Source organism: Medicago sativa, chromosome 5 (genome assembly GCF_051527215.1).
Source record: "Medicago sativa cultivar Bolivia chromosome 5, Bolivia_mono, whole genome shotgun sequence".
NCBI classification, from domain to species: domain Eukaryota; kingdom Viridiplantae; phylum Streptophyta; class Magnoliopsida; order Fabales; family Fabaceae; genus Medicago; species Medicago sativa.
The window spans coordinates 18,226,889-18,252,500 of NC_140753.1; the positions used below are offsets into that span (position 1 = coordinate 18,226,889).

The window sequence follows — 25,612 nt, forward strand, 5'->3', positions numbered from 1 at the left end:
ACAAAAATTTACAATGAAATTTTACATTTCACGACTGGTGTTAGCAAAGATCAATAACAATTATAATGTTTATAAATATTTGTACCATTTTTTATTTTTTTTACTAAACCATACATTGTATTATATGTATGAGATCCAAATTATACATACCATATATTCAATGAAAGAGATAGTATTACGATGTGACATAGTTAAATATAATTGGGTAAAATATTTTTATACAATTAATGCAGAATTGTTAAAGATTTTCGTGCTGTAAAGTTTTTTTACTGGTTATTTTTACATTTTGCAAACGTTCAATCTTTGATTAATTTACTTCCGTATAAAAAATTAAAGTCAACAATATTTGGCGGTCCAAAATTTCTTAAGGGACCACAAAGATTTATGAGTTTGTCGCAATGATTTATTTTTTAGGCATCACGTCACGGGAGTGGTTATGGTGCATAAGCAAAACTTATGCACCATGCATAAGCCCAGACCGGATCCGGCCCACTAAACCAAGCCCAAGCGAAAATTGCTTTCTACATCACTCAAATTGCTTTCTTCACCTAAGAGCAAAACAAAACCAAATTCCAACGGAAACTGCATTTAATTCTCGCCTGAAACAACTTCCCCGTCGCCTGAAACAACTTCCGGCACCGGCGTTCACCAACTTCATCACCGTCGTCCTTTTCCACCGTCAAAATCACCGTCGTAGTCCACAATCATCATCACCGTCATCGTTTTCTGCAGATTTCGTCATCATCGTTCGCATTTCCAACTTTCTTCACCATAACCGCCACCGTAACCGTCTTTCACGATAATCATCACCACCGCATTTCATCATCGTCAACATCACCTTCGTGCAAGCATTCTCAACTTCACGCAAGCATCTTCTTCATCATTACGGTTGTTTGAAACTGAACTTTAAAACTCAACAAAACTCATCAAAAATGAAGTTTAAACAGGTTTGAACTTATCTTGTGCTTTGAAATTATTACAATTATGTAACTGCATTTGTGTAACCATTTCTGTTTAGTTGGAAAGTAACTGCATCTGTGTAACCCTAAATTGACATTCTAATTTCGAATTGGGGAAAATGAAGTCAAATTAATGGTTTCAGAGTGATTAAATGTGCTTATTATAGAATGTTTTGTTTAAAAATTATGCCAAAACCATTTGCCTGTGTAAATGGTTTCTGCGAGTTTCACGATGAAACCATTTTGCTGTGGAAATGGTTTCAAAGTGTTAAGTTGGTTCAATTATAGTGTTGTTGTTGTTTGTTTGTTCATGATGTAAATTGATCATGTAGATCTTGTTCATGATATAAGTTGGTTCAATTATAGTATTGTTGTTGTACTTTGTAAGCTCTTGTGCTGAGCAAATGGTTTTGGTAAACTCTGAAAAATATGCTAAAACCATTGTGCTGAGCAAATGGTTTTGGTGATTTGTACTCCAAAACCATTGGCTGTATTTAATGGTTTTATTTGATCATCCAGGTGGAAAAAACTACAGAGCAAGGTACATTGCCATCATTCAGTTTAGGACTTACACAAATGGAGGAGGAGGATGAAAAGAATATCAATGACTCATCATCTGCTGGTGATACAAATAAGGATCATAGAAAAAGAGAGGCTAAGGGCAAAAAGAAGAAGCATAAACCAAGAGAGCCTAAGGAGCATAAAAAAAGAGAGGCTAAGGGCAAAGAAAAGAAGGAGCACATAACCAGAAGTAACAAAAGGAAACAAGAGAGTGAAGAACAAATGGAGGATGAACAAAATAATGAAGAACAATTGGAGGATGAACAAGAGAGGCTAAGGGCAAAGAAAAAGGTCACTGGTTCATCATCTGGTGGTGATAAACATAAGGAGCAGAAAGAAGATGCTAGAAGTAAGGAAAAGAGGCATAAGAAAAGGAAACAACAAGATGATGGTGAAGATTCTGATGAAGGACGTTTGAATGATGAAAATGCAAAGCACAGACTGAGGCACAAGCTGAGTATACCTAAGGTATATGAAATTATGAATTCAATCTATCGAAAGAGAAACAAAACAGAGATCATTAAGGTTTTGAATAAGTATGGCTTTGGTGGAATGTTGCATATCTGCAACTGGAAAAGAATCCACACTTTCTTTGTGGATTGGGTTGTTAAAAACTTTGACAAAGATAACATGTGGATTGTATTAAGCAAGAATGAGGTACTTCCATTGAAAGAGGAAGATGTACATAAGGTGTATGAGCTTCCAGTGGCAGGGAAGAAGATTAACGTGGATCTCTGTTCTGAGGAAGCAATAAAGAAATTAAGGAAAGAATTAGGTCTGACTGGAACTTATTCTGCTTCTGTAAGGGTGACAGAATTGGAGAGAATACTGAAGGCACTTGAGAAACCAAATGCATGGGTGAAAGGTGCAATATGTTATATCATTCACAATATTTTGTGCCCCACTAATAGTAGCTTTGTATCTCTCCAATATGCACACATATTTGAAGATCCAGCTGGGGTATCATCTTATAACTGGTGTTCCCATGTTCTTGAATATATGAAAGAAGGCCTGCAAAATCTGGAAGTTGCAAATCCATTAGCGGACTTCCACTTCCTAATGGTGATCATATTATATATTCTGTATATTTGTATTTTTTAAACAAATAAGTGTTAGATTTTTAAATTATGTATGTGCATGTTTTTATTGTGCAGATTAATTACATGGACAAAATGGGGAAGAGAAGTCCTTTTCTGACAGGACAATACAAGCGGCCATCACTTCGTGATTGGGATGTCATGGCGGCAAACCAAGAACTTCAGAAGGTCTATGACATTATGGGACTCGAGCATGGACTGACAGCCGGCGTAACCAGACTGCACAACACAATTGAAGGTCCCCTTGTATTGTGTTTTGATGCAGATACTTGCCCACTCTCTAAGGTGAGATAAAACTGTCAAAAGATGTATTAGATGAGTGGCATAATATTGTGTTTTTATGGTTTTGAAAATATTGTGTTTTTATGGTTTTCAAAATACTAATAGTACATATAAAACTAAAAATAATTAAACCAAACTTATTGTTTCAGTAATAATTCCATCATTTAAAACCATTTGAAAATGATTTTGGTTTCACAATTAAAGCTAATCAGAACCATTGAAACAGACATATGTTTTTCAAAATAGTAATAGTACATATACATAAAAATTTTGCAGGCACAAATGCATCTTAATCATTGTAGGTCTTGCATACAAATCTACACTAAAACTGCTGAAACCTTGGAAAGAAGAATAGCTGAGGGAAATGTTGAAACTTCTGGGGAAAATGATGATGTTCCAAAAGATACAACCAACGACAGTCCAATTGAAGTTCAACCTGAACACGACGAGAATAACAGTTCAAGTCATGAAAAAAGTATGGAAGCACCTGATAGTGAAGAAAATAGAGGGGATGGAAGCACTGGAAGGGAAAAAAGGTACTGCATCTAATTTTAAGTCTTAACATGATTTAATGTTTGATATCTGCATAAGATTGACACATATAAGCAAATGTATAATTCAGTGAAGAAAATCATGACAAAGATGTATCAGATGAGATTGTTGATGATGATGATGGAGAGAATGAGATTGATGCCAAAATCCTTGATGATTCAGTGAGGAAAGCATGCAATATTTCCGTTACACAGGAAACAATCTTGAGGTTTCCAGAGTTTTTTGATGGGGGAGAAGCTTCAAATGCAGGGTAAGAAATGAATATAAATGATGTGTTTCAATGGTTTTTAATTTGTGATATGTACAACTATATGAACTAACTAATGCTTTTCTATATATGATGTGTTTGTCAATAGTAAATCAGTTAAGACAAAATCTGAGACAACATCTAAAGCAAGCAATGTGAATCAAGAAAGGGTGATGGAGGAGGAAAACCAGGAGAAGGACACGGAGCAGGAGAACCTGGAGAAAAACACATCAGTTAAGACAAAATCTGAAGCAAGCAATGTGAATCAAGAAAGGGTGATGGAGGAGGATAACCCGGAGAAGGACACGAAGCAGGAGAATGCGGAGGAGGATAAGAATTTGGAATTTTGTAATGACATTATTGTAAAGTAAGTATCAACCAATGTGACATTTGCTTCATTAAATTCTGCAGAATATAAATTCTGCAAACTAACAATTACATAATTTATTTGACAGCGCAACTCCGTTAAGGTCAGTGTTAGCAGATGAGGTAATTGACTTGGACAATGACAAAAGTGTGAAGGCAAGGAAAAGAAAGACCACGCATGACATATCTGGAAAAGCCCCTGAGCGTAAAAGAAGAGCTGTAAAGAAATCGAAATACCTTGAAAGCCCTTACGATGAAGCTGTCTACGAGTCAAAATGCAATAAGATGCAAAAGGACATATCAACATTTGCATGGAGCAATTCACTTAATGAGTAAGGAAAACCATTTTAAATATTTATTGGCATATTATATGAATTAATACTTTGTTAGCACTTTGGTAAACTCTGAAAACTATGCTAAAACCATTGTGCTGTGGAAATGGTTTTGGTTAGTTGTCCTCCAAAACCATTGGCTGTATTTAATGGTTTTATTTGATCATCCAGGTGATAATGATGATGATGAGTCAAACTGTTAATGTTTATTTGGCTATACTACAGTTTCTAATATAATATAATATAGTATTAGTACAAATGCTAAATGCTTTATAATAATGTAGGGATGAGTTTTTGTACTGCTCGGAAAACAGCACTCATGCTTACGCTCTACAAAGAAGAGACTTGTGCACACTTAAAAAAGATGAATGGGTGTCATGCTTTGTTATAAATGCCTGGGTCAATTGCTTGAACTGGAATCAACAACCAGCTGACAAAATGACAAGACTGGTCACGCCATTCATGAATTATGTATGCATTACATTTCATGAATGTTAAAATTTTAAATACATAATGTTTAGTTCTTTTTGAAATTGATTTTGACTCGTTTTATATAAACAGGTTGACTTGGAAAGACCTGATGCCCTGAATATTACAGAAAATGTTGCATTTGAACGATTCATCCAAAAGCTGAAAAAGTTCAAATACATGGATTGGAAAGCTATTGACCCTTCATGTCTAGAATATGTGAGACTACGTTCATTTTATTTTTGAAAGATTTCTACACATTAATTGTTTGAATTATATGATGTTGATTGTTTTTTTTACTGGTGAAATAGATAATGACACCAGCAATAATTGGAAATCCGGGTAGTCATTATGTATCCTTCGTAGTGAATCTCAAGAGCCAAAAGTTACAATTCCTGAACAGCTTGGCAGGAGATCCACTGCACATGAAGAATGGAGAACCAACTGTGTACAAACGAATGTTTGATGTATGGCTGAAGGAGGTGGAAGCATTCGTGAAAGAATTGTATAAGAAAAGCAACATCACAATGCCTTTCCAGTTTAGCAAATTTACATGGGAAACACCAAAGGTGCCTATTCAAACTGATAAAGACAATTGTGGAGTGTTTTGCATGAAGTTTCTTGCTGAATGGGAGGATGGCAATCCACAAATGGAATCTTTCAAAGGTTGGACCAAACTGAAAAAGCGTGGGGAGAATGGAAAGGTTGCAAGAATTATGGATATGAGAATTGAAATATGTTCAACAATATTAACTGACTCAAGCAATAGCAAAAGACAACATGTGGAGAAGGCAGCAACTTCAAACTACAAAGAAATGCTTGAAAAGCTAGCATCTCCGGTTAAATAATGAATTAGTTTTAATGTTTTTTTTTTTTTGGAATTTTAATGTTTTTTAAGGAATTTGTACACAGATGTTGATGAATTTATATATTTCTGTCAAGTTTATGGAGTTTTAAATGATGAGACTATTACTGAAACCATATGTCTGTTTTAATGGTTTTGATAGCTTTAATTGTGAAACCAAAATCATTGTCAAATGGTTTTAAATGATGGAATTAATACTGAAACAATAAGTTTGGTTTAATTATTTTTAGTGTTATAGTGCAAACTTATAACACTGAAAAGAATTACTTAATAGGAATTAATCAATCAGTAACCACTTTTTTATTTATTAAGCTTCATCATCTCTCTTTTGTTTCTTCCGTTATAAAACAAATTTCTGCATTTGTCTAAGTAAAATTGTGGTTTAATGGTTTATAAAATAAAAGAATAATGAAAATTATTATTAAGAAACAATTTTAAATAATGACCTTTACTGAAACCAATAGTACGGTTTAATGGTTTTGAAAGTGTTCTATGTGAAACCAATATAACTGCCTAATGGTTTTGTAACTGCCTAATTAGAGACACATAAATTTCCACGGCCCCACCAAGATAAATACGGGAAAAAGGTATAATAACGGTTAGAATGGAAGAATCAGAGTCATGGACAGTTGAAAAATGCAATTAATTTAAAAAAAAAGAGTTAACTATGGTTTTGTAAGGAAGTTGAAAATAAATGAAACTGCCTAGTATGGTTATTAAACTGCTTAGGATGGGAAGTTGAAACATAAGGATTAACATATTACTATATATAATGAGGTTGCTTTAGAGAATGTTTCAGAATTAGTATCATAATAAGGTCTTGTGTCACTTACATTTCCAGAACAAAAAATGTCAGACGTCACTACTGCAAATTCGGTTCCAGTTGTTGTAAACGGAGACATCGCAAGGGCAACAGATCTTGCAAATGAAGTAAGAGAAATCATCGTAAACAACACATTTGAAGTAATCTATTCCGATGCCAATATTAGAAACCAATTATCCCAACTTTTAAGCCAAATCCGTCCACTAAGACACCTCCTCAATCCTGTTCATTCAGGATTAGTCTGTTCATGTCTTCAGTTGCAAAACATGTTTGCTGCAGGTTTACCAATCATTGAAACTGATACCCTAAATGCAAACATCGCAAGACAGGAACTTGCTGTGTTCGAAAGACAATGGAAGGTGCTCAATGATGATTTTGTCACTGCTGAAAAAGCAATGACAGAACTATCATTGCAAAAGCATGCCTCTGATACTCGAATCGAAGTATTGGAGAAGGCACTTGCAGAAGAAAAAGAAAAAGGGAAATTGATCGGGACAGAATTTGAGGCATCAAGGGTTCATCACTCGCAGCTGGCGGGGAGGATTATGGCTGGAACTGAATTACGCACAACGTTGCAGAATGCGGTTGAGCAATGGGAGCAGAAGTACAATCAACTTGTGGTATGGAGAGAGAAAGTGTTGGATTGCTGGACAAAAATCAGGGCGTTCTATGGATGAAGAAAAAAGTAATCTTAGTATTTATTAGTAATCATATTTATGTTTTCATAATATTTCTGTATAAGTATTTTTAATTTTGTTATGTTTGGATTTATAATGTTAGTATGGTTTGTAATGTTTGGAACTATAATATTAGTATGTTTTTCCAATAATGGCTACATTGTTTAAAAATGCCTTGTTTTATTATGACTTTAATTTATATCATTTGTTTCCTCTTTGCTCTCAACATGCCACACCATGAACAAATTCAAGGAATGAGTGGTTTCAATTTCGAAAACATAGTAATATTGTCACCGCGCATTACTATTAATTTTACTATTAATTTTATCACTTGAATAGATTGAAGCAAATTGCAAAACTCAGTAATTTATCCACTTAACTACGAATTGAAAATCTTAACTAAACCATAATTATGGTTTAATGGTTTTGATAGTGTACTATATGAAACCAAATTAACAGTCTAATGGTTTTGTACCAAAATATAATAATAAATAGTTTCCAGAAGATAATATTCAAACCAATACATAACAATCAAGAATTTGATATAAAATCTAGTACAAACTTATCACATATAACATAAGTGACCGCTTTTTTAGTTAAAGCCTCATCATCTTTCCTAACTTATAACATAAAAAAAAATCAGTGCCCGCTTAAATTGTTAAAGCCTCATCATCTTTCTTTTGCTTCTTCCGAGCTATAAGGAATTTCTGTCTTGCTCTAGCTTTTTCATAATCACTTTTAAGTCGCTTCTTTGACCTAATTGGATTTGGTCTTTCTTTGAACTTTGGTGCAGTCCCAACAGATGGTTCATAGACAGCAACTGCTTTTGAAGACTTAGAAGGCGTAACGGATGATCGATCTGTATGAATACCTTTAGAAATAAGAAACTCCTCTGCCTTTTTCCCTGCCTCAAGAACACCGTTGAGAAATATTTCAGATGCATCCGCATCTGCGCAAACACGTGTAGAAAGCTGAACTGTAACAGCACAAATTTGTTGATATCGTTGTGCTTGAGTGGTGTCTTTAGTGCCAACATTCATGGTGGATTTCAGCTTATCGACAGACGGACGCACATCTCTAGTCCACCGCTTTAAAACATATTGTGCAGGTATAGTCTTCAAAAAATGATATTGCACATGACCACCTAAGACCTCCAAAATCTTGAAAACATGTCGACATAAGAAACCCCGGTTCTCAAACATACGACATGAACAAGTAAAACTTTTGCTCCTAATGTCGACTGTGACAACCCTTTCATCAAGTCGATTATGATCTTCAAACCTTGGGGAAAGGTTTTCTTCAAATTCTGCATCCAAAACATCAACATTCGAAACCCTCTCATTATCATTATCAACATCATCGTAATTATAATTGTGAAAACTTTGAAGAACTTGTTCAATTCAGACCCTTTTGTTGTGTCCTCCTCATAATAGTATTTGAAGGAAAGGTCATACTGACTGTGAATAAATGAAAAGCAAGATGGTGTATACTTGTTTACTACGGACCGCATAAGCTGACTGTTGGGATAATTATTTTTTGTTCTAGTGTTTGCAGCCTTAAAGTCCAACTCAGCATGATTATCCCTCATTCTCTGAACCATAATGTTGAAATGACTAAAGAATCGAACAAGTGAATGGTCTGGCTGCAAAAATCCACGAAGAAAAGCATTGAAAGACTCACTTAACTGTGTCGTTTTCAAACCAGCTGTAAAATGTGACCTCACCCAAACTGAAGACCAATGCATACGATTTGAATGAGTTTGAACAAGCCACTTAAAGTCCGAAGTAGGCCTTCCATTAAAACAGTTTTTCATCATCTGATCCCAATTGTAGTCGAAATCTGATTCATCTTCGACATTTGAAACCAAATTAGTTAACTCATCGAAAAATGCACTGTTTGCACGAGAGCCGAGATTTTTCTTTGCATTCTCTCCCATGTGCCATGAGCAAAGACCATGAAAAACACCTTGAAAAACATTCGGAATTGACTTCAACAACGCACTAGCCTGGTCTGTGTATATGGTTTGAGGTTTCTTATTGGACATACACTTCAAAAAAGTTGTAAACAACCAATCAAAAGTAGCTGATGTCTCATCATACAGTAGCGCAGCACCAAATAACACACTCTTACGATGATTGTCAAAACCAAGTAAGGCAGCTGAAATGAACCAAATCAGAACAAAATACAACATATTTAAAAAATATAAAACCATTGTGCTCTGTAAATAGAAAAAGCTATTCATTTAACAACTGTAAAAAAACACCTATGATCTTTGCATAGCTGGACATAGCACAACTTCTCAAGCGAGATGTCTAAACTCGCAAACACAGAAAGAGCTATTTATCATCGATAAAAAAACACATATGATCTTTCCATGGCTGTACAGAGCATAAATTCCAAGGCAAGATAGGATCACCCATAAACCAGAACATTAAATTCTAAACCTTCAATCAATATAAACATTCAATTCTAAACACACACAAGAGCCAAATTAACACACATATACCAGAACCTTCAATTCTAAACCAGAACATTCATTCAAATTTCAAGAATATAAGAATTAAAAACTGTGAGAAGTACAAAATACTAACCTAATGGCCGATATTTATTGTTTGTTCGGTAAGTTGTATCAAAACTGACAACATCACCAAATAGAGCATAATCTTGTTGCATAATTCCATCTGCCCAAAAAATACTGGCTATGTCTTCTGCAGCATCAACTTGGATATCATAGTAAAAACCTGGTTTCGAGAGAGCTTCATTTCTAAAGAATTCTTGAATAACAGTTGCTTCACCAGCCACCATCTCCTTTTGACGAGTTGTCATTAGATAGTTCTTTAAGTCCGAAAATCGAAAAGGAAGATTCTCCGTGCCTCCAACTCCTTGACCCATCACTTCATAAGATGTTCTCATCGACATTCCAGCTTTAGAATTTATTAAAGCAAGTTGTCCTTGAACTTCATTTACTTCTCGAAATGATCTCAAGTAGCACAAATGCTCTGGTTTATGTAATGGATGACAGTGATCAACTTCCCACTTATATATCTTATAGACATTCAACGCTTCATCCAACTTCAAATATATTCCAGCTTTACAACCAACCCTTTCCTCTGGTTTTTCTTTAGCTTTCTCATACTCAACAAGAACTGGACTGTCACATGTTGGCCTGTTTTTAGGATTAAGCAGACTTCCCTTCTTGAAACCTTCTTTGTTACAAGCATAACGCACATAATGTACCTTATCCGATTTCTTATTTTGTGAATTGTTCTTGGACTTCAACATACTCCTAACAGAGAATCCAGTGTTATATGCATAATTAAAATAAAAATCTTCAATCTCTTTTATAGATTTAAAGACCAAAGACTTCCATGATTCTTTATCACTAAATGAGTAACATTGAGAACTATCCGCATCAATAACTGAATTTTCAACCGTCAATTGTCCACTCTCAGATGAAGTTAATATCAAATCCATTGAAAACAGCAACAAACACTATTAAGAACAAAAAAACCATTAGATATGATAAATTGAAACTACTGAAAAACTCTAAAAAACTATGCTAAAACCATTGGCCTGTGGATATGGTTTTGGTGAGTTGTAATCCAAAACCATTGGCCTGTGGAAATGGTTTTGGTGAGTAATAAGCTAAATTGCTATCAAATTATCCCTAACACTCATACTCCAACAGTTATTTTAAATGATTCAATCATCAGTTTTATAGCATTGAGTTAAAAAATCACAGTTGAATATTCACATTGAGTTAAAAACATCACAGATTGAATCAAATTAACTGATATAATCAACTGAACTAAAATATCACATATTGCAATGATTCAATCATTGCAATGATTCAATCAAGTAAAATTCTTACTACAACAATAATTTGCAATGATTCAGTTTACTTCAGTTTTATAGCATCACTTTTATATCATCAGTTTTCAATTCAATGATCCTTAACTTCAATTTTAAAGCATCAATTTTCAATTCAATGATTCAACAGTAATTTTATATAATCAACAATAATTTTCAATGATTCATATCACAGATTGCATCGAATTAACAGACTGAATCATATAAATGAATAACTCGCCGGAGAAATACGTCGGAGTGAATAACGTCGAAGGAAGGTGAGAAACACGTCGGAGAGAAATGTGAGAATCACGTCGGAGAAGAATCAAGTTACAGCAGCGAGAAACGGTGAGAATCGAGGTGCCGGCGATGAATTTCTGAATCGCACGAATCAAGATGAATCAAGATGAATTTCTGAATCGCACGAATCAAGGGTGAATCACGTCGGAGAGAAGGCTGAAAATAACGTCGGAGAAGCGAGCAAGGCTAAGAATCACGTCGGAACGGCAAGAAACGGTGAGAATCGTGATCGTGAACCGGCGCCGGCGACGGAAACGGTGAGAAAAGCGATCTTGTTAGGGACGAAACACTGTAGCATCTGAAGCTCAAGATTAGAACACGTGTGCAATATCGGACGGTTGTGATATGTTTGAGCTGAAGCACCAGATTATAACACCTGTCCTTGATCTAACGGTTCTGATTTGCTTATGCACCATGCATAAGGAAATCCTTATGCATAATAACTTTTGCCTCACGTCACAACCATTTATTATTTCATTCGATTAAAATTCTTTAAGAAAATGATTTCATTTGATTAATCTCCACCCCTCATTCCTCTCAGTTGATAGGACAATGCATAATATATATATATATATATATATATATATATATATATATATATATATATATATGTATGTAAGGTCCGGAGGTTCAAACCCCGGCTACTAAAAAAAAAAAAATCTAAACCCTTCTTTTTGTTCTCAAATAATAGAGGTGAAAATAGGTCAAACTACTTGACAAAAACTTATGGTTCTCTCATTTGTTTATTAAAATGGAAAACTTCAGACTAAAAAAAACACTAATTATTTATAAATATGTTAAAATTAATCTCTCTAAAAAGCTATTAGGTTTCTTAGACCAATATATATATATAAACATAAGTTAACAAAATATATCAAAATAAAACACAGCCATGATAAAGAAAAAACTAGGTATTTATTGGACTATATCCTTTTTAGAATTAGGGCAAATATTCTTTTCAAAAGTCAAAAAACAAGATAGACTTTTAATTAGGCTATAAAATTGCTCTTGTCACACACAAAATTGCTCACAGACGCCAGTAAATGATCAAAATGCATCCAACAACAATTAACTATAGTTCTTTCAGACCAGACGATAATTAACTATCATTGGATAATCAACAACAGTTAACTACTGTTGTCCTCTGATATACAGACAACAACAGTTGTAATGTCTCAGCACCTGTAACTCATAACCACAATTCCATAAACAATACAACCAATTCACCAACATTACTCTAACATAGCCAACACCATCACATAATCATTCATAATTTAATAACATTATATCGATTTGACATTACATTAACAATACACGAAAGATTGATATTTAACATTAGAAGTTTTTGACAACATGTTACACAACCATACATACATAAAAAAAAGTCCATAAATTGACATCAAATCTCTCCTTTTTCAATATTCATGAGGTCTCGGAACCGAATTTATCTATCGAAGAAAGCATCTTCCCTCAGCCTCTTTGCTCTTGTGTAGCTTCCACTCCGTAGACGATGAAAGTAATGGAAAACCATCTTTCAAAAAAAAAAAAAAGAGCAAAATGTTTGGGGATAAAGCCAAGACACGTGATGTGGGTATTTGGGTTAAGTGGTGACCTACCTCTAATTGGGTAAAGTCTCTACAATCTGATTTCATGATTTGTCAACTCAACTACAACCCTATTGTAACAAGTTGCAACAATGTGATACATGTATGGTAACGCCAACCACTTATCTTCGTATATAATTCCACTACTCTTTTAGGGAGGGTATAAATCATTCAAGATATAGTTGAAATTCTCCTCACTCCCAAATACCCGCATATAGTCACTCATATGTTCTTTCACCTTTGTATTAAGTGCTCTGCGTATCATATGATGACTTTCTACAGTCAAACCCATGTGCTCAGCTATAGCCCAAAATCCACAATTTCAATCGCCTTTAACATCCACAATTTTTTCAATAAATGGTTTTATGAATTTTGGCATAGGATCAGTAAGCGTTAGAACCAGAATATGTTTTGGAACTCAAGTAGGTGCTGAACCTTGGGAACATGATGGATTTCCAATTCGAGCACCTTCCGTTTTAGGAAATGATGACTTTGTTGGCAACGATCGACTGTCGGGAAATTAGGAATCAACACGTTCTCATAAAGATGGAATTTGACAAGTCGATGCCTCTTTTTGTGTATCTTTCACTATTTTCTTGCCCCTTGGTTTGTACCTTTCTTGGAGGTGGAGACAACATTGTTGCTTATGGAAATGTTAACCGATGCACAACCTCCTTGATGTGGAGTGTCATTTTGTAAGAGAATCTTTTGAGAAGTTCCTGAATACAATTTCACTCATCCATCACAAAAAAAAAAAAAAACCATCTTCTCATTATTCTCCACTCATACATAACCTTTTCTAGTGAGGTTTTATGTCATCCAATCGAATAAGTTTCTTGTGATGGATCTTCAAAATAATAATAAATGCACAAGGTAGCCCAAATGATGTCTTTATCACACAACCACACTTTTTTCTTATCCATGCTAGTTTCCTTGGAGTGTTTTGCTTCCTAAAAAATTAAGCTCAAGCCAGCTCTAGAAACACAACCCTCAAACTCATAGTACAAAATGTTGTCTTTGTATCTATGTTCCAAGACAATACAACTCCTTTCAAAGGATACATGAATCTCAGTCAACTGCCTATCCAACATATTGTGTATTGCCCCCCAACATGTAACCAAATCTCCCACACTATTACTCAAATATTTCTTCAATTTTCCATGAGCCCCTTCGATTTTGTTGCTAATTCTGTAACCAAGATGCAAGACACGGTCCGTCCATTCCCTCACTATTTTTTCCTTAACAATATTCAATATTATAGTTTCAAATAAGTAAGGAACTTTGGGAATTTATTATAGACATCTAGAAAATGAACTACGACATCAACATATGATGCTTTCGTAAGAGACTTAACCACATTATCTAAAGCTCTCATGATATTATTAACTATCACATTTTGCTTCACCTCTTTCACGTCCTTACCCTTCCCATCCACTTTGGCATCCTTAGGTTTTCCTCTGCAGTCATTGATGCATTTAGCTCTAACATTTTTCCCAACATGAAAATAACAATGTAATACAGTAGTGTTAGGGAAAACACTTGCTACTGCATTCATTAAAGTGGTATCCCTATAAGTCACAATAATTTTTGGCATATCGTCCTTTGATTAAAGAAGATAAAAAAAACATCTCAAGAACCCAAGTGGAGTTTCTTCTTTCTCAGACGTCAAAACAGCAAAACCAACATAATATGTCATATCAGTTGAGGTCACCCGAACTATCTCAAACAATGTCATTTTGTACATTTTGGATTTATATGTGGAGTCCATGATCAAAACAGTGGAAAAATTGTTAAATAACTTAATATATTTAGCATGAGCCCAAATTATGTCTTGAACAATAGTTTCCTGACATTTTGTTATGGTGAAATAAATATATTTGTGCTTCTCGAGCTTTGCGACCAGATATTGCATTTATGCCCTATCATCTCTACCTAACTTTTTGATTCTTTGACGTGCATTGTTATTGTAGACTTGCTTTTTATTCGCCAAACATTATTTTTTTTGTTTTCCCTTTAACTCTATTTACTTTGGCTCCATCTTATGGTTGTGAACTCCATTATGGTGATGAACTCCTTTGTTTCCCTATACACATATCCACGCAACCTGAACAGACACCCACATTTTTTTTCTTTCTAGGCTTCATGCTTCCATTTCTTCTTGGGTGCTTTGTACACACCACTCCTTTTACAGTCCAATTGCAACAATGGATTCTTTCTTATATTTGACTTTCATGTAACAATAGTAAATCCTGTCATATTTGCTTGTCGACGTACCCAATTAAACACGTCATCTCTGGCTTTCTATGTCTATTTAGTTGAAAAGAGAGGCATCATGTTTACTTCATTAACCCGAAGCTGAGACACACTGAAATCAACTTCATCAATATTTGGTTTTGCATAAACCGAAACCTCAACCTTAGACGGTTTCAACTCAACAGAAGAATCGATATCATAGAGAAAAAATATGATTATTCTTACCCATGATTTTGAAATGAGATTAGAAGTATCTCATATTAGCATCATCTTCTTTCAACCAACACGCTTATGACTTTTGAAAAGTCAATGAGTCTTTAAATTTATGGAGACTCCAAACCTTATCCAAAGCCTTACTAATAAATAACACATCATCTGTTTCTAAAGTGATGTCTTCTTCTTCTCCTCCTCCTCCTCCTCCTCCTTCGCACTCCTTTATATTGATTTGCCTAACCATCATTGATCCACTCTTCTAGACTCCCTAACAAGATTTTCCTAATTTTCTCTTTCATGCTTGCCTTGCCAACTAATGTCATCCACATCATTTTCTTTTAAACTTGATGATACCAAAATTGTTTAACTTTGAAGTTGTAATTATTGGTGATCCCAATGGTTTGGTAATGTTATGTATCGAGATTTGTAGGTTTTAATGAAAGGAAAATATTTACTATTGTAAGTGTATTACATATGACAAAAACTCTATTTTTAGTACCCAAAAAAAAAAATAGAAGTACCAATATTTAGTCTATAACAAAAGTGAAAATAAGAAGGACTAAATTGTCCCCAAAAATTGTTGCAACGACTAAAATTCCCGTGGTTTTCATACAAACTAAAGATCAATTATTGATTATTGATAGTTGGAATGACCACATAAGTCAATCACGATTCAAAATTGAAATAAAGGTTGAAACATATTTTTTTTTATGAAATCAAAATGGTATATATTAACAACGGCGATGAAAATTCCTCAGTACAAGATGTACCAAAGGAACCACCCCGAAAAACAATTGTTTAACAATGTAATTACAATAGCAAAGTCAGTCGATACCCAAACAAAGTAAAGGGTCCGACCACCATCTTTGCGAACCGTACAAAAAAGTGGTATTATTAGCTTTTAACCACCACAACGAATGATAGTTTGCTTTATCTAATAGCTGTATAATCGGTGTTTCAATGTTATTGAACAACCTGTTATTGCGTTCATTCCAAATCAACCAAACACATAGAAGCCAGATTAATTGTAAAAACGACCGAAGCGCCTTTGAGTGACCTGTAGAGTGAGTAAATTGGTGAAAATGCACACTAATATTTTGAGGGTCTGCTCCAGACACACCGATCCATGACCTTATGTGCTGTCATAACAAACCAAAAACGGCACAATGAAGAAATAGATGGGAAGCCGATTCTTCACTACCACAACCTGATACACACGTATTGGCCGCTACCTCGAGAAGACCGCGTCTTTGAAGATTGAGCCTAGTTGGTAACATGTCCTTCAAGCAACAATGGATACCTTCAGTGGAACCTGTTTATGCCAGACAAGTTCTTGTGAAACATCATCTGTAGGAAAGATCGTAGATGTGAGTGACTGATAAGCACCTCTCACAGTATAGCCATCGTGAGGATCCGGATCCCACTGCCACCTGTCAGAAACATTAGACTGCACAACAATAGTGTCAAGTAAAGCCCTACACTCTTCTAACGAATCCTCTTCCCGCGCCCTCAATCGTCTCCTTCAACTCCACGCCTCACCCCCTACCTCCCAACCAAGAGCGCACATGTCAGCAACCGTGCTAAACTTATTTGTCGTAAGATCAAATAAGCAAGCAAATCTCCTACACAAAGGAACATCTCCTACCCAACTATTAAGCCAGAAAAAAGTATTCATTCCATCCCCTAACACCTTCGAAACCCACTCTGCAAACCATCCCCCATCTACCTCTCCAGCTCCATCCCTAATCTTCGCTACCTCCCTCCACCACGGTGACACACTCCGGCCCCCAACCTCCAACCTCCCTGCCTCCTCACCATATCTCGCCACTAAAACCCTATACCAAAATCCCTCTCTATCCACCAACAATCTCCAACACCATTTACCCAACAAAGCTAAGTTAAATTCCTTCAACCGCCTCACCCCCAACCCTCCATACTCCTTTTTTAAACAAATACAAATAACCGAATGTAGACCGATTTATTTTAAAAAGCGAATTAAAAAGACTTTTTTTTCTAAGTGACTATTCTAAGCTCTGTGTTTTTTTTTTTTTTGATAGAGCTCAAAATGACTCTCCACTCTTTTATTTTTTGGTTTTCCCTTTTTAATTGTAAAGAGTCGATGACAAAACTCATACATATTAAGTCTTGAAAAATAAAGAGTTACATATTCGAACTTGCATCACTGCATATTAAATGTCCCTTCAACTTTGTATTATTTGAGCTATATTTGTAGGTTCAAACTCTTATTTATTATTTTTTGTTTAATGTCTAACGGTATGTATGTACATGTCCAAGAGTGAGTAGTATAGTATACTCCGTGAATTCCCGAGTCATCATGTAGTGAAAATTTCGAAGACAAAATTACCCTTTAAATGCCCTCATCTTCAATCCATAACACATATATCACAGGGGTATATCTGTCTTTTCCGTTTGTCAATACGGAAAAACATCTGTGACAACCCACATATATACTTTTGAATTTTGGTGGTTAATTATAAGAAGAAAATGACAAGAATTTGATGGATGTGTCCAAACTTAAGCTAAAAAGAATGCATGATGGTGATTTGCGGAGAATTAGGGTTTCATCATAACCTCAATGAGTGGTTTATAATTGTGCTGTTAACAAAACAAAACAAATCCCTAAGATGTTGAAATTTGTGTTCCATAGATCATGTGACCGTAAAAATAAAAAAATTCCACATTTCTTTTTAAAGTATTTTTTTCTTTGTGTGTAAAAAACAAAGCCCTAGTTAGGTCTCATTGTGACAAGGGTGTTCTCTGTATGCGTGTGTGTTAGAAAAGTTAGATTTATGCATAGGGACAATGTCACAATGCACACGTTAAAGCTAATTTATAGGAAATATTCTACTTTACCTTTTTTAATTCCAAAGAAAACATAGAAGAAAAGGAGGTATATATAATTTTTTTAAAAAGGAATAAAAGTTTGTAAACTTATTTACCTTTTTCTTTTCTTTTCTTTTTCTCCCCTTCCTTATCTTAATTTATTTTTCATTACCTTTTTTCATTCTTTTCCACCCTTTCTCTTTCTATAGTTACCCTACCCCCCACATCCACAAAAGAAATAACCCTCTCTCTCTTATAGTCCCTCAAGTGTCATTTTCTCACATATACTTCACACAAAAGAAACAGCCATTCACTTCACATACCTTGTCATCTCTCTCTCTCTCTCTCTCTCTCTCTCTCCTTCCTCTCTCAATCTTAAATCTCATCATCTCTGCAACTACTCCATCAACTTGATTGAATGCTTGAAACTCCATCACACACACAAAAACACACATCTTCAGAATATCCAATCAATTATTAATTACACCTCCATCTTGCAGTCTCTAACCTAGCTAACCTTCCAACTGTGTCTATATATAAATTTTTCCCCTCCTTAGAAAAAGAATTCTACTGTTATTATATTTTACACAAGTGAAGAAAAAAGAGTGTTTATAGTTTATACAATTACAAAGCCAAAATCCAAAACCCAAAACCACAAAAACAAAACACTAGTTGTTTTGGTGAAGGTGTGTAGATAGCAAAAGATGGAGCTATTTCCAGCACAACCAGATTTGTCTTTGCAAATTAGTCCTCCAAATACAAAACCAACAACAACAAGTAATTGGAAGAGAACAACAAACACAGAAGAGGAAATGGATTTGGGGTTTTGGAAAAGAGCTTTGGATTCAAGAAACTCTTTATCATCATCAATGGCTTCTAAAACTGATAATTACTCTTTTGACCTCTCTCTTTCAAATCCAACAAAGCCTTTAGATTCAAACAACAACACTTCAAATAACCTCATTCATCATCATCACTTCCAAAATAGTGGAAATAATAATGCAAACAACCCTTATCAATCTTTTCATCAAAATCATTACTTTCAACACCCCCAACCACTCTTTCAACACCATCAACCACAACAACAACACCACCAAAGCTTAAGCCAAGAACTTGGTTTTCTTAGACCTATTAGAGGAATTCCTGTTTATCAAAACCCTCCTCCTTTATCATTCCCTCAACTTCATAATCATAATCATAATCTAAATCATCTTCATATTCTTGATGGTGCTACTACTACACCTTCTACTATTTCTAACAACAACAACACAAGTTCAAGCCCTTTTCAATCTCAAGCTTTGATGAGGTCAAGATTCTTGTCAAGATTCCCAGCAAAAAGAAGCATGAGAGCTCCAAGGATGCGTTGGACTACTACACTTCATGCTCGATTTGTTCATGCTGTTGAGCTCTTAGGTGGCCATGAAAGTATGCTTCATCTTCAATTTCCACTTTCTTAAAAATATATTTCTTTTTGGTTAATTTTCCTTAATCCTCCTTTTTATTCTAGCTTAATTACACCCTTGTTTTAATTTTCTTTAACATGAAAATTTAACAAGACAATTAGAAGAAAAAAGGGTGTGAAACTTAGAAAGAGAATTTTCCTTTTTATTTACTTATTTATTTATTTTTAATTTGACTATGATATAAATTTGATTTTTTTTCTTAACTAATTATTATTATTTTTTCTATGGTGTTTGAATGTTTGCTATAGGGGCTACTCCAAAATCAGTTCTTGAACTAATGGATGTGAAGGATCTTACATTAGCACATGTCAAGTCTCACTTACAGGTAAACCTTAAACTCTAATTTGTCTTAATTGCATTTTGTTTATAAATAAATAATCTATCTTACTATTAAATAATTTTTTCATTGTTAAATTCTTTAGTCAGATTGAAGATGGTACGATTCTGATTGGGATTTAATGATGTTTAAATTTATATGCTACATTATTATTATTTATATACTTATACATTAGAGGAAGCAATTAAGTAATGAATATTAATTTCAAATTCCAATGGTTTCCTTAGAAAGGGTTTCTCTCAATCAAATACTTTGTGCTTCTTTTTTCTATTAGATCTGCTGCCTCTCCCTGCTTCTTCTGCAACCTAATAAACAGCTTTTTACTTTGAAGAATGAACCATCCAACTTAAAACAATATAAAATCTAGAAAGAGAAAGAAGTACTTATCGATTTCTGAAAACAAGTAGGACAAAGGCTTATGAATCTCACCCAAGCCAAGACAAACTACCTCATAGTTCTGTCCATGCCATTAATAAAATTAGTAATAATATACACCCTCCGGTCACTATTATAAACAAAAAACAATATTGTAGATTCATTCATTTAATGATGTATGTGGTCTTTATTATAGACCACATACATCATTAAATGAATGAATCCAAAATGTTGATTTTTGCTTATAATAGTGTCCGAAGGGTGTACTTATTTATTTTTCTTGTAAGAAATTATATTAGTACCAAGTACCAAAAAAATATATTCGAATTGAGGTCTAGCGCAAATGGCAGTGTACGAATGTTATAAACAAATAAGATATCGAGTTTAATTTCTACCGATAAAAAAAAAATTAGACCTTAAAGTTTAAACCTTTGACTTCTTTCTCAAATTCTTTAGGATGTCTCACTTAAGACAATAGAAATATGCATATATCAATATAATTAAATTGAAGTAAAAAATTAAAAAAAAAAAAAAAAAACAAAACAAAATGATAGGTTAGCATGCATGTACCAAACACCATCATTACTCAATGATCTCTTCATGCAATATGACCTTTTTTTTCCTTTCTTTACCATGGCAGCTTTAACCATGGTTAGTCACAGGCTTCCATGCATATGCATATTATAAAACCATAACCATAAATGCTTCTGTATTAGATCTTGTACTCTACTGCATATATCAATTTAATACTTGCAAGTAACAACTTTACTTAGAGGACATTAATTTCTTATTCTTGCTGCAAACTTCTTTAATTTGTTTCATTTGTTACTAATAATATGATTTAATTTTGGAAGCATATTTTTTTTTTATAAAAATTTACTTTATTCTAGCTAATGTTTATGATATGTTAATTTTAAATCCAGATGTATCGGACGGTGAAAACTACAGATAGAGTAGGAGCTTCATCAGGTTAGTTCAAATTTTCATTCTATCATATATTAATTGTTGGAAGATTAATGAAGACTATTATGTTAATAGATAATTAACTTGCTCTTCTTTTTTCTTTTTCTTTTTTCTCCCTTAAACCATGAAATAGGGCAATCTGATGTATACGACAATGGATCATCTGGAGATAATTCTGATGACATAATGTTTGACATCAACTCTTCAAGAAGATCATCTGATTTATCCATTAAGCAGCAAGGAAGATCAAGTGTTAATCAAGATAAGGAATGTTATGGTCTTTGGAGCAACTCTTCTCGGTAATGCTTCTAAATCTAGTTAATTGTACCTATAATCCTTTTTTTTTATACTATTTTTTTTAACAACAAAGAAATTTTTATTAAAAATGATAGGAATAAGTACAATAAATTTTTCATTAGATAGATACTGTACAGCTGTATTTGCAGGAACCGTTGGATTTTGAGAGAGTATAATCTTAATTTATCTCTCTGAATCCAACGTTCCTGCAACTTGCAACTGCAACACCATATTGCAACTATATCTCGTTCGTCTCCAAAGCCTAACGATGTTGTTTTAAATGATTAATATTGAAAAATCATAGACACATATTTATACTCACCTGACAAGTGGGAATTCTTTTGTCATGTTTTTTAAAATATTTATATTTTGTACTATGTTTTTGCAAGTCATGCATATACTAATATAAATAAAACGATTGCATGCATGTCTTATTCATAGACACATTTCTTTGTTCTTTTCTTTCCTCTCTCTTGATCACTCACTCAACTTCACATGCAAACATGGTTAGGCTCAAAAATTCACAAAAAAGAATAAATCATTTCATTAGTTTGCTTTGTTTATGTCTGTCCACAAACCATGAGCATCCAAAATCCATGATGGTGTAATAATAATATATACTCTCTTCCAGTTGTTCAAAAGGAAGTAAAAAAAGTTACACACACACACACACACACTCTCCTACTCTTCAAAGAAGTAGTAGTATTTTGTTATTTTCCAAAAATCTTCCTTAAAAAAATAGAGATATCTCTTTCCTTAGGATTTTGTGGGGTTCAAACATTAGGCTCTTGTATGGGGCCCAACAAATGAGAAACTTAGTGCCAAAGCTAAGCCCTTGTAGTCCCATAATTAGAAATCTTGAAACCAAAGCAAATATTCCCTTTGAAACTTCCATGAATGCTCCTATATTATATATAGTCATAGAATAAATGGAATATATATGATATCAATTAAAATAGCATAAACTTTATTCCAATCTTTAGAATAAGTAAAAGGCATATAAGTAAGATGGTAAAAAGATGAATTTCTTTCCTTAAGTTTTGCTTTTCTTTTTCATGGCTTCAAGTAATCAGAAATATTCTCTCTGTGTTTGGTTGTAATAGGGAAGCTTGGTTACATGGTAAACCAAAGGTTGATTCTATTGGAAACATGCAATCTCTTGAGGTAATATATTCCCCCTTTATATTCCAAAGGTTAAGCCTTTTGTTTTGAAAAAGTTATTAAAATTATATACACAAATTTCAAAGCATGTATTTGGAATGCATGAAAGGGATTTTTTAGAAGAAAAGGAAATACGTTTGATCTTTTTCATATTGCCATGCACATTATTATGGAGATGAATGAGAAAAAAGAAAGAAAAAAAAGGCTTTGCATAAAGCTGCTTTGTCCTTCACAAATTCAAATGGTTAGACTAGTCCTTTTCACATTTACCAATTACAAAAGGTTAAAAACGATTTGTGATGTAAAAAAGGTTCCTCTAGTTAAGAGTTATTAATTGACCATATTGAAAATGACTATATAATAGAACCCCCAATTAAACCTGCCTCATTTGACTCAATTATCAATGGTCTAGACCATACTATATGATAATTTATATAGTTGAGTCAAATTAATAAATAAATTAATAAATACACACGCCTGCATGAATGGTATAATGTTTTATATACACAAATAATTGGAAGCTATAGCACATGAACATGCAAGTTCTATAGCACTTGGCAGGCTTTTAGGTGTGCCCCATCTCAAATTTCCTTTCCCTCATTCATATAAATATTCTTTAATTATTTCTGAGTCAAATGTCCTTTGATTCCTCTACCTGTTCTCTAATACTATATACTCCCTTTCATACTCACAGTTATTTATTTTCCTCTTTTATCCCTTTAATCATCTTCTCATCATAACACAATATTTTTCTAAGAAGTCATTGCCTTTTACTATGAGTAATGAGAGTAGAATCCTCCGTATATAAATGTTGTATGGTGCAGTAGACGGTAGAATCATTTGATTTAGAAAACTTTATTGTCTTTTTAGATCCAATGATTCTACGCGTCAATGAACCATGCAGCAGTTATATAGGAACCAAATGTACGAGTTATTGCCGTTTCTTTTGAATCGTATCTTATGAAATTAGTTCCTATTCGACAACACGTTGAATTTTTTTTTCCGATCAATCACATTGAATTTAGACATCTTCTCATCATCTCTCATAGCTTATAGGGTCATGTTATCTTGTGCCCCAAGGGCACATGTTAAACAATCAAGAAATGGAAATATTCTCTTAAAATTTGTGCTTTCAATTAATTAAAAGTTAAAAAATTGAATTCAATACACAAGTTCCAACAAAAAGTTTCTACATTTGACACATTAACTTGTGCCTTAAGGGCACAAGTTAGCATTTTCCTTTTTTATATATGGCTTTTTGTTCATGATATGTCAGTTCAATGATAAGAATTTGATTTTGTAATTTTAATGGTCGTTAGTGTCACATTAATTAAAAACAATTTCTCTTTTCCAATATTTTTTTTTTTTTGTAAAAAAATAATTTATTCTGATCTTTGGTACTAATTTATTGTTATTTGCTTTTCAGAAGGAAATGGATCCAAAGTGTCTAAGCTATGAGAGAATATCAGATGGCAGTTCATCTACAAACCTATCAGGATCAAGCCCAAAGAAACCTAATTTGGATTTGGAATTCACCCTAGGCCAACCTCTTTGAGATTTCACCCTAGCTTCTGAAAAAAATATATTATTCATTATTTACTACTACATTTCTCTGAAACTGAAAGAGTTAGAGCAATGGAAGCTGGTGAGAAAATCAGAGAAAGAGAAAGCTAAAAGAAAAAAAGAAAGAAAGAAAAGTAAAAGGAGCTAAAGAAAGAAACACAAGGAGACAAGAAAGACAGAAAGCAACAAAAGAAGAGGGGGGTAGGGTGAAAAAGCATGGCCTTCCTATCAGAGTTCATTGTGTTAGATCCAAATCAACATATTATATTTTTCTTTGGTAAATATATGAAATCTAATTGATTTGTAATGTTTTGCAATTTGAGAGAGAAAGAGACGTGAGAGAGAGAGGGGCGAGCTTTTAGGTATGTTAAAGTATGAAGTGATCCTTGGTAATTGTAATGGAGCACTTTATGTTTATGAAATATATTTAGATGTTTTCCACCAAAGAAGTTGGGTTCTAAATCCTATATTTAAATCTTAAGCATATACTCCCTTCGATCACATTTATAAGCAAAAAATCACTTTTTAGGTACATTAAATAATTAATGTATCCGGTCACAATTATAAGTTACATACATTAATTATTAAATGTAACTAAAAAGTTGTTTTTTGCTTATAAATGTGACCGGAGGGAGTATATATACTTTGTACTTTAGGAACAAAAGAGAGAATTTATGAATAAATATGGACTTTGGGAAAAGATTGAAAATTTTGAGTAAAGTGTTGAAGAGAATACGAACCTAGTCAAGCTATAAATTAAAATAAACGGTAAAGATATCGTGTTATATATATTAAAAAGGAAAGTTAGAAATAAAATCTGTTTTAATTCCTTCTCAAGTTTTTTTTTTTTTTTGAAAGTTAATTCCTTCTCAAGCTTAGATAATTTGTTTTTCTCATTGGAAAAACAAAATAATTATAACTTTATTTGGCCTTAATAATAAAATTAAGCACTCCCAACAAACGTGAGTTGATTTATGTTCTTAAGAATTCAGAATTACCGCTCACATTTGTCATGGATGTGGGTTGGAATGTCCCTGTTGTTGCTTTAATGCATTCCTAGACGAATTTGATCTAGTTGACTTACCGCTCATGCCGGGAGATCGAACAAGGGAATTTAATGGCACCTTTCGTATTTTTGCTAAGGGTTTTAGCGTTTGAGCA

The 25,612-nt window shown here is 33.7% G+C and overlaps 2 protein-coding genes and 1 pseudogene across 2 annotated transcripts; 2 read left to right on the forward strand and 1 right to left on the reverse strand.

The window, feature by feature from the left end:
- The first annotated feature begins 1,261 nt into the window (after positions 1-1,261).
- LOC146920705 (uncharacterized) lies at positions 1,262-5,842 on the forward strand. Its single transcript, XM_085714132.1, has 9 exons — positions 1,262-2,582; positions 2,675-2,902; positions 3,176-3,435; positions 3,522-3,701; positions 3,808-4,065; positions 4,154-4,396; positions 4,681-4,867; positions 4,958-5,083; positions 5,176-5,842. Exons 1-9 carry the CDS (start codon positions 1,536-1,538, stop codon positions 5,710-5,712), a joined length of 3,066 nt encoding a protein of 1,021 aa, XP_085570258.1. The 5' UTR covers positions 1,262-1,535; the 3' UTR covers positions 5,713-5,842.
- Positions 5,843-7,597: 1,755 nt separating this feature from the next.
- LOC146920706 (protein FAR1-RELATED SEQUENCE 5-like) lies at positions 7,598-10,991 on the reverse strand (annotated as a pseudogene).
- Positions 10,992-18,576: 7,585 nt separating this feature from the next.
- On the forward strand, positions 18,577-24,900 carry LOC146920707 (putative transcription factor KAN2). The gene is made up of 6 exons (XM_085714164.1): positions 18,577-19,717; positions 20,004-20,080; positions 21,391-21,436; positions 21,564-21,729; positions 22,831-22,891; positions 24,315-24,900. The coding sequence occupies exons 1-6, from the start codon at positions 18,997-18,999 to the stop codon at positions 24,441-24,443; spliced, it is 1,200 nt and encodes a 399-aa protein (XP_085570290.1). The 5' UTR covers positions 18,577-18,996; the 3' UTR covers positions 24,444-24,900.
- Positions 24,901-25,612: the final 712 nt, after the last annotated feature.

Excerpts from the sequence above, each read along its gene's own strand:
- LOC146920705 (XM_085714132.1), top strand. The coding sequence starts at position 1,536 with ATGGAGGAGGAGGATGAAAAGAATATCAATGACTCATCATCTGCTGGT. Across the intron at positions 4,397-4,680 it reads TGGAGCAATTCACTTAATGA|GGATGAGTTTTTGTACTGCT; the intron begins GTAAGGAAAACC and ends ATAATAATGTAG. Across the intron at positions 5,084-5,175 it reads ACCCTTCATGTCTAGAATAT|ATAATGACACCAGCAATAAT; the intron begins GTGAGACTACGT and ends CTGGTGAAATAG.
- LOC146920707 (XM_085714164.1), top strand. The coding sequence starts at position 18,997 with ATGGAGCTATTTCCAGCACAACCAGATTTGTCTTTGCAAATTAGTCCT. Across the intron at positions 19,718-20,003 it reads GCTCTTAGGTGGCCATGAAA|GGGCTACTCCAAAATCAGTT; the intron begins GTATGCTTCATC and ends TGTTTGCTATAG. Across the intron at positions 21,437-21,563 it reads TAGAGTAGGAGCTTCATCAG|GGCAATCTGATGTATACGAC; the intron begins GTTAGTTCAAAT and ends ACCATGAAATAG.